Source organism: Ixodes scapularis, unplaced genomic scaffold, assembly GCF_016920785.2.
Source record: "Ixodes scapularis isolate PalLabHiFi unplaced genomic scaffold, ASM1692078v2 PGA_scaffold6__148_contigs__length_123643588, whole genome shotgun sequence".
Classification (NCBI taxonomy): domain Eukaryota; kingdom Metazoa; phylum Arthropoda; class Arachnida; order Ixodida; family Ixodidae; genus Ixodes; species Ixodes scapularis.
The window spans coordinates 118,095,842-118,105,705 of NW_024609881.1; the positions used below are offsets into that span (position 1 = coordinate 118,095,842).

At 48.2% G+C, this 9,864-nt stretch overlaps 1 protein-coding gene across 1 annotated transcript; it reads right to left on the reverse strand.

The window, feature by feature from the left end:
* Positions 1 to 6,925: 6,925 nt before the first annotated feature.
* On the reverse strand, positions 6,926 to 9,636 carry LOC8030544 (thyrotropin receptor). The gene is made up of 3 exons (XM_040211033.2): positions 9,625 to 9,636; positions 8,958 to 9,273; positions 6,926 to 7,785 (listed from the first exon to the last, which is right to left on the reverse strand). The coding sequence occupies exons 1-3, from the start codon at positions 9,634 to 9,636 to the stop codon at positions 6,926 to 6,928; spliced, it is 1,188 nt and encodes a 395-aa protein (XP_040066967.2).
* Between the last annotated feature and the right edge of the window lie 228 nt (positions 9,637 to 9,864).

Genomic DNA, 9,864 nt, shown 5'->3' on the forward strand with positions numbered 1-9,864 from the left:
AAAAAAGAAAGCCGTTTATAACTCTGTAACGCCAAATTAGAGCGCAGCTCTTGAGGAAGAGGAGGGAAAGGGCACTGAGGAGAGGGTATACTCCTCCTCCCTCCTCCTCACCTCCTCATCCTTACCTCATCCTGCCTGCTACTCCTCCCTCCGAGCGGCGTCGGCGTCGCTGTCGCCGTCGGCGTAACCGTGAGGTCACGTGACGTCACCGGGGTCACGTGACCTCACGGTTACGCCGACGGCGACGCTGCTCAAGCCGGAAACGGGTGCCTAAGGTGCTCTAAAAACAGAATTTCTCAAATTTATTGTTACACGACCAAATCAAAGGCAGCAGGCGCATTCAGCAGCCGCGATCATGAATAAAATCAGGGTGGAAGCTGATGCCATTCATTTCGTAGACGCAACCATGTACCATTCGATGCTCACGTGTGGTTCATATTTGAAAGGGAAATTGGCGAGGAGGATGAGAAAGAGGCGAGCGACACGGGAGGATGGTTTGGGAAAGCTACGTGGCTGACGCCATCCCCTCCCCGTGTTTCTATCCGTTTTTTTTTTTTGCAAGTGGTGCTCTTGGTTTTTATTCTAGATACCGATTATTTTTAAAATTAATAGTTGAAAACATAAAAAAAAATTAAAGACGTTTACAAATCTCTGTAACGTGAAATTAGAAGGCAGCTCTTGAGGAGGAGAAGGGGAGGGCACGGAAGGGAAGGTATGCCCCTCCTCCTCCTCTGTACCATCTCCTCCTCCCCTCCTTGTCATCCCTTCGTTTTCTCCTCCTCCTCCTCCTCCATACGTTCCCCTCCGAACCCCCCCCCCCCCCCCCCTTCCTTCTCTGTGACGTCAATTTTCCCGCTAAGCCTAGCGGAGAAACTGAATTTGTTCATAGGTGTGACACCAAATCATGTGACGTCATTTTCCCCGCTATATTTAGCGGGGAAACTGAATTGGTGTTGAAGTCACGTGACGTCAGTTTTCCTGCCATATTTAGAGCGGTTACGCCGACGCCGCGAAACTTGGAAAAGAGCGCCTAAGAGTAAGATATTTTCGTGCTTGAGCGCTCCCAAATTGAGGAAACGAATTATTGAAGCCCGGAGGTCAGTAAGCAAGCATCGCCAAATTCGCCGATAAATCCAAATCCGACCGACGGATTTGTTTCTATTTCCTGCTTTCATATATCTATTTCCTGCGCCTTTCTTCGGTCTCACTAACTCCCACGCACACGCAAGCGCAACCCAATTTTTAGCGCAGAACGAACCGTTATCTTATTCAAAAGTTTAAAGCGATTTTCTGAAAATTTCATAGGGAAAATGGTTACCGATGCCGATGGAGTCCTCGAAAGCATAGAGCTAAATCACGCCAGTTACAGAGAATGGGCAACATTTTCCCATTGGAATTTTCGCGAAATGAGGATAGCATATAACATCATACCGCCCAATAACAGTCACTTGGTCCTGTGCAGACTAACGATTCATATAGTAAAAAGAAGGATGGGTCGAAAACCTTTTAGGTGAGCTCCAGAATGGTTCCAAAGAGATAGAAGATTAGATGATAACTTATTCATCATCACTCAATGAATTGAGGTGGCACGGATGAAAAAACAAAAACAAAAAAAAAAACCGTTATGTATAGCATTTCTATAGACAGTAAAGGGGCGTACGACAATGTGAGTCAGGAAAAACTCTGCGCACTGCTAAGAGAGTAGATTTAGATGCACACTTGATTAGGCTTTTACAAAAGGTATACACAAATGATAAGATTGTTATAACATGGGAAGTAGACATTACAGAACCGGCAGATCTAAAAAGAGGACTCGGGAAGGGTTGTCCCCTATCACCTCTACTTTTTATAATATCCCTGAGTATAATGGAAGGGAAATTAGAAGAAATCAATTTAGGTTTTGATGTGTCATATATATGGACAGAGAGGGAAAAGTAAACCAAGCTATATCAGGAATGTTCTAGGCAGACGGCATTGTTTTGTCGGCAGATAGCCGGGAAAGGAAAAAAAAGGAATGCAGCAATTATGAAGCATAGGGCACTATGGAATTTGAATAGGTATTAGATTGCTAGGGGAAAGGAGTCATGGTATCAGGGAGATTTTTGGGCAATGCGGTATTATGCGCGAAATCTGAGGTCCAGTGGAGCTTAGAGATCCGGCAGAGGAGCGCGCACAGACTGTCACGGGGGCGTATGGGAAGGCATCCAATAGAAGGAGTGCAGGGGGACATGGGGCTGGGCATCTTTCGAGGCTAGGGAGGCAATCAGTGAATTGAAATTTGAACAAAGACTGGACACAATTGAGGATACACGATGGGCGAGAAAGGTATATAAGCATCCAGCGCCGTAGACTTTCCATTTTCCCGGGGGGGGGGGCAGGTTGAGAAGTTCTTGGGGAAGGGGGGGAGGGGGGGAGTGGGGGTGCTTTTCCGCGAAATATTTTTGCACCGTCAATTATCAGTAGCTTATTTTAGTGGGTATATGTCAATCACCGTGCAAGCTTAGCCGTGTGTTCATCGCCGGTACCACGGTGCATGCGCCGGCAAGCACAAATCTGAAAAATTCTCGCTAAGGATCATGGCCCGGGGAGGGGGGGGAAGGGGTTCTGCCCCCCCCCCCCCCCCGTAGTGGGGGGGGGGGGGGGCACGAGCCCCGATGCCACCCCCCCCCCCCCCGTAGTCTACGCCAATGTAAGCATGTGTACATGAAAGTTTGAACACTAGATGGACAAACCGAACCCGGAAACTAAAATTCAAATACAAACAGTCAAGTGCGGGGGCTGAACAGACTACCTCTGTGAAAAAAGGAAGTAAAAGAAGCCGAGAGAAAGATGAGAGAGGAAAGAATACAGAAAAAATCAACTTTAAATATGTATAGGAGACGAAAACAGGAAATGAGGGAAGAACATTGGTACTGTATAATTCACGGGGGAGCTCGTTTTAATTCGAGGCTAGAACAGGAGTATTGAGGACTAGGACATATAGGACAATGTGTGAGGAAATGAATACGCGGTGTGCCGTATGCCAAGGGGAAGACGAGACAATAGAACGGTGTTGAGGTGCACAGGGCTCACTCCCGCCTCCCCGGGGGGGGGGGGGGGGGGGGGGGGGGGGCGACGGATTTGGCTTTAGCGCTGGGGTTTGCAGACGAGAATGGAAGAATGGATGATAAGTGCATTTTAATAACAAAGAGGAGATTGGAAGCCTGGTGGAAATCATCTAGGGAGAATTGAATGACGTACAACTAACTGACGGTCTGACACAACTGGGGACGATCGGAACAGGAAAATTGGGACTCCCTCCCGCGTGACTCCGGCCCAAGGTCTCCACCCTGTCTCCTAATGGGCCCGGTGCCGGTGTAACGCCGACTATAGGTTTGACTAGAGGAACATTTGCAACTCCTTCGCCGGAGAAAAGAAGCGGGAAGGGGGGGGGGGGGGTGGGGAGGAGATGAAGTTTTTAGTTTTTTTTTGCTCGATCCCCCGAAGGTTACCCTGGTGATATCCCACACCACCTGGTGAGTCACGAAATTGCATAGGGTAAGAAAAGTAAGCATACTTTTGGTTCTTAAATTCTAGGCTAGGTGGTGCAAGCTACCGCCCGATATAAAGCGCACAGCCGTTAGCATTAGAGATGCCGCGAACTTTCTGCGAACCTGAGTTTCGAAGATCCAACCAAGGGGTTTGAAAGGTTCGCAAAGCTTTGAAACGTAAAAGTGACAGAAAAAATTCGACAATTTTTGAATTTCCAAAATTTGGCGCTGAGAAATTCGATTGTCTTTGAAGTTCCAATATTTCAGGCTGTGAAATTGGAAATTTTCGAACGCATCACGCTAAAAAAATCGACGATTTTCAAACTTTAGAACCTGCCGAGTTCAAAGGTTCGACGAACTTCGAACTAGTCCGAAACAAGTTCACTCTCATAGGTTTCAGGCGAAAAATACAAATACAAACACCAGATGTTAATGTGTGCAGTGGAGTTGAAATTACACTCAGAGTCTTACCGCTAGCTGATCGTGCCACAAACGACGTGCTTGTGGAGCTCTGAGTGATCGCTTTGGGGTGGCCTTGCCCAGGCACCTCACACCTTTTTCTTTAGAGTACCACACAAACCCTCCACAGCCCACGAGTCCGTAGGTTGCCCCGAGGTAACCTGTAGGCCAACAGATCCCTAACCTGCAGGCTTGAAATTCAGCCGGGGCGCTTCGCTGGGAGCGTCCTTCGTAGCATTAGTTGTTTTTGAACGCGAGTTTCTCGATTTCCTCGCGTCAAGGAAAGGCGCGCGCGGAGAGCGACGCCGATGCGCTACAGCGAACGCTGAATCGGCACTTACTTCAGTATCATTAGTAACTGGCTGCATTGCAGCGGCCAATATCTCCACTCATCAAATTAGAAAATTCCCAGGCAGCGGCAATACGGTTACTCCGATAACAACCGGTCGTGACCTGATCAGCTGTATTGGGCCGGGTGGCCCCCTAATTTAGTCTGGCTGCATTCTCCTCAACCCTGACTTAATTGTGTAGGTGCTGTGCCTGTGTTCAGTGTTTTATCCATCCCACGGGTCATCCCGCCGAAAGTAAGCACCCAGACCAACTAAACATTTTCGGGAAGCCTGGATGCCTTTATGTGAATGCGTTGTCCTGAATATTTAGTTGTCTTATACCGGCATTGCATTCAGGCGACTTTTGATCGGATTGGTACAAGTTTGCAAATAGTTAGGATGCACGTTCGCCTGACCGCCTCAGGGCTTTTCGATGAGCCGTTCAACGAGTCCAGCATTTGTTTCATAATTTGCGACAAATGACGAGTAATACAGGTAGTACCGTCAGTACCACAGCACTGAGAAGGAAGGTGTACATTCACGACGTGAGAGAAATGGGCAATGTTTTCAGTAAAATTTGTAGCAGATTTCGCGATTTTTTTAGGTAAATTCATGAAAACGCAGTTGGAAACTGCGGGATTTTATATCCATCCGTAAAATTCAGATTTGGATCTTAAAACCGAAACCTAAAAAAAAAATCTGAATTATTAGATTTTTCGAATTTTAATCTTGAATTAGTTTGAAATACTCAAAATTTTCGAACTAACTATAAAACAATATTTGTCATCTTTGAACTCGAACTTTTAGAAACCTTAACATATTCGAATTATCCGTATTCGAACCTCAGCGGGGTTCTAGGCTTGCGAACTTTTCAAATTCGAACCTTAGCGAGGTTCGAACATTTCGAACCTTTCGAACTCAAACTTAGGAAGGTTCGCGGCATCCCTAGTTAGCATCCATTCATCCGTCTATCCATCACAAAATCACTTGTAACTAACATAGAAGGTTGGGCTAGTTGGTATTTCATGATTAAAAATTAAAATAGCTCAAGGACACAAACAAGAACAAGAAGCCCTTGTTCGTCTACCATCTTGTTCTCGTCCGTGTCCTTGCGCTGTTTTAAATTTTTAATCACTTGTATCATTCGAAAAAGATGAAGGTTCGTACCGAAACTTTGTCATCTGGTTCGGAGCGCTAGCCCTACATTTGGACCGATAATGAGCGTTCGGTGACGCGTCGTTTAGTTTTGCGGCGAAAAAAAAAGCCCTGTAATTTCTTTTGGGAGACACCCTGTGGAGAGTTTTTGTTTAGCGTATATACGCTGCCAATAGTGGGTACCATGGGCGCGTTCAGAGCCATGCGATAATGCTTTAAAGTTCGAAGCACGAGATCTCGCTGGCAACTGGTGTGGAATGTTAGGAACCCTGGAAACTACACTATAAAAACAGAAGTATATGTCCGCTTTTTTTCTTGAACACGCAGATATCTAATCACCGAGAAGAATAGAATGATTATTGCCTGACGAAACTCAGAATACGATATTAGACCCGAAAAATTGTGCACGCGCAAGGAAAATGACCATAACATGTCACCTGCTCTTGTCCCTGCGCACATAAGATTGTTTTCAGCTCTAACCGTTTGCGTAACTTCATACTTGGCCGAGATCCTTCCGATCTCCGCGGTCATTGGCTACCGGCGTGTTCTGCGGGAAAGAGAACGCGCAGACCATTTTCTTAGAGTGCGCGCGATAACCTACAATTGTGCCAGGGAATTTTCCGATCTTTTTGAGCTTTCATGGCGAGTGCGTCTGAAAGATGGTGATGTGTTTCATGTGAATGAAGGTATACTTCGACAACTAGCCAGTTCGTTTACCCTTACACTTTTATTTACATGTGTTCCCTTTCCACATATCACATTTAGTTGGGTGGGCTAGACGCCAAGAGGGTCTTGGAACGTATATAGTCTTGCTCAACGAGTACCCATGCAGAGAAATACGAGCTTGTAATCGCTTTTCTTAGATTCTGCGTTTCCTTGTAACTGCGGGTCGGTTTTTCTCCAACCTACAGCGTAGTTGAATCAAGGAGCAAGTTTCTTGCAGGAGAGCTGTTGTATACAAAGCCTTTCACGATTAACTTACATACAAGTCACAAGGAGATCGATATGGTAGTCGCACACTTCATGATACTACTGTCCCTTCCAAAAGTATGAGAACAGGGGTCTTTCAAATGCCCGGCCTCCAGCGCGCACGCGTTGCCTTTCACCGTGTTTCGGCTTCCAGTGCGCGCTTTAGGCTTTCATGACTCCGAGGTCTTATCGAAGGTAGAAAGCTCAGGCTGTAGATAGAACAACTGAAGTTCCTCCCAGCCGTTCTCATTCTGTCGGCTGGTGGCCGTAGCTGAGTCCGCGGCTGCTGAGCGCGAGCTCAGGGCGAGCTTCCACAGCTCTTTTGCAACGCGCATTCCGCACCATCGAGATTGCCAAACTTAGCAGGCTACATATGAGAGCTCATTCGGAGCATGGGCAATGAACAGCGCACTAAATATGGCGTCCAGTGGATGTCCCCTAGCACTTTGAGCGTCTCACTCGGCGTCCACCCACCACGCAAGGTCAGTCGTCCACCGGTATCGAAGCACATTGACTCACAGAACTCATCTTGGTGTAACTGTTCCTGATGGGATGCGGCGAGCCTCTGTGCGTCGAGGATTGCGTCTCCTCTTCCGTCTCCACGGCTGGCGTGATCACGTCCCTTTGCCTGTGGTTGCCTTGCAGAGACAGCAGAATGCCCCTATTGTTCGGCGCGGTGTGGAGCACAGAGGACGTGTCCTTGTACCTCATGGCCCGCCTGGTACAGAAGCCGTACCGACTGAGCAGGACAAACAGGTCCCGGCGGTACTGCTTGGTCAGGATGGCGTAGAGGAAAGGGTTGGCGCACGAGTTGAGAGGGTAGAAGAACACCAGCAGGATCTTGGAGTTGGTGACGTCGATGAGGGGGTAGCCCGCGACCGCGGTGAGTCCGAAGAAGGCGATGGGCGCCCAGCAGGCGAAGTCGGTGAAGACGAGCAGGGCCATTCTCTTGGCCACCGTGGTGTCTCCCGCGGAAGCGTGGCGGCCGGCGATGGAGGCGTACATCTTGCCGTAGCAGGCGCAGATGAGGAGGAAGGCTAGGCCGTTGCCGCTCAGCAGGGCCGCCAGGTAGGCGAGGTCGCGTGGGCCCCGCGTCTCCATGGGCAGGCAGATGGAAGTCTTGGTGTAGCTGCTGACTCCCAAAAGGGGCAGGGAGGCGGCCAGGCCGGCCACTGCCCAGCCGGCAGTCATGACCTTGGCGGCGGTGCGGAGCTTCAGTCTCCGGTTCAGGTGGATGGCGTAGGTAATGGCGTACCAGCGTTCGAGTGTGATGACGGTGAGGGTGAAGATGGAGAGTTCGGAGGCGAAGACGGTTAGGAAGCCGGCCACCTGGCACCCCGTACCTGCGGTGATACAAGGTCTTGTCGACTCGAGCATGGAAACATTCTACTCGGTTGGCTTATAATCAAATACGTCACGGTGCTTGGTCTGTTGAGTTATCGAAATTACGATGCACACTCTTAACATCACAGACAACTTGAGAGAAAATTTGTTTTCGTGTTACCATAACAATGTTGCCTCTATTCGTTACATTGAAGTCTTCACTAGTACGTGAGCCTACCGTTAAGTCAGCTGTCGGTTTGCGTAATGAACCTCTAACGCTGGATCTGACTTACTAGCGACCAAGTAAAAGCATGTTTTGATTTTCAAGAGAAATTGTGCACGCCATATTTAAGCCACGGTCACATCGCTAATATTTCCTACAAAAGGCAGTTTGTAGACACTGCCTGAGGTCTGCTTCCTCCTTGCATGACGGTCTTCTTACATTGGTCGAACAATACACTGTCTGCAGGCTTGTTCTAGCATACATATATGCGTAGTAAGTGAACATGGTTCGGATGTGCTTGTAGCGTGACCTACAATGATTCTGTCGTTATGTCTACAGTGAATATCGTGTCGTTTGTATCACGTATAAGCAGTGTGACTGCTGCTTCAGGATCTTGCCCCCTCGATATACAAAGGTTTCCATTAGAACGCGAACCTATCGTTAGGTCAGCTATTGGTTCGTATAATTAGTCTCTGAAACCGCGTCTGACCAACAGTTGACCACGAAAAAGCATGCTTTGAGTTGCGAGAGAAAGTACACACCAACACGTTGTTTACAAAACATGCCCACGTATTCCCACACACGGTGTGGGCACAGCGCATGCGCAGAAAGCTAATTCACACGAGGTATAAAGCGTCGGCGTACGTGCAGTGCCGACATCTGCTCCACAGTAGTGGCGTGACATTAGAGAGTTAAGTTGGTGTACACACGCCAGCTGGTTAGGACACATTATAGTGTTTTGATGGCGGTCTTATACACGTTTTTAAGTGCGGTCTCGGGGCGGCTCCATCTTGCTCAGTGGGGTGCGCTTGGGCGCTGCAATGATCCGATTTCGACGCCTTAGCAAGGCTTCGGAATCGGATTAGGACGCGTCCAAGCGCACCCCAGCGAGCAAAATGGCAGCGCCCTGAAGCCGGACTTGCAAGCGTGTATAGAGTATACACAGCCGAAAAAAGTTCGGGGCCCCACCGTGCTGCCAGGGTATGGCGTGGTTGAAGTAGGCCCCGGCCGAATGGGCATCTACGGCGGCCAGCAGGAGGAGGTAGGCGCCCATGCAGAAGTCGGCGAAGGCCAGGTGGCACATGAGGAACTTGGACACGCTGAGGCTGAAGCGGGAGCTGAGCAGCACCAGCATGACGGCCAGGTTGCCCAGCAAGGCCGCCACCAGGACCAACCAGACGGCCGCCCTCAGCCAGGACCTGCCCATCACGTCCTCGCACGGGTTGAATGCGTCCGGGGCCGGGCTGCAGGACACGCTGCGGGTGGCCAGGGCGCCGCAGGCCACCTCGAGGAAATAACAGAAATTAATATATATATATATATATATATATATATATTTATTTATTTGTTTTTGCATAGCATTCAAAAGAACCGAGGCAAGGCGTCAAGCTGCTTTATTTGCAGCTTGACGAATCCCTAGCTCTCACACAATGGCCAGAAAACAGCGGAAATACTGCGCAAAGCAAAAAGATTTAGAACACAAGAAATTTGTACCTGTTTATAAGGCGTACTTTTTAAAAAGGCAATAGCAGTAACTGGTGCAACGAAAAAAAAATGACGGAAAAACGAATTATAACAAAGACAAGTCAACACCTTACAACAGGATTATGTAGTGTAACTACATTTCACTCATTACGTTGATTAACATAGATCTGGATAATAAAGTAACATCAACATTTCTATTTTAAAGCTCATTTAGAACGGATGGCAAAGTATATATTAACGATACTCTACCGCAATTTGTGTGAGGAGTAATAACACACCATGCTCTCGCCATGTCCAGTTACATATGTTGGGCCTGTTCTCACCAAACCCGACTACTAAGATGTTATTTCGTTTTATTGCCCTTATATACACCCATATCAAGCGATAATTA

Bases quoted from the DNA above. Each gene is read 5' to 3' on its own strand.
- LOC8030544 (XM_040211033.2), bottom strand. The intron at 7,786-8,957 runs GTGGGGCCCCGA...GTATCACCGCAG, and splicing joins CGCCATACCCTGGCAGCACG to GTACGGGGTGCCAGGTGGCC.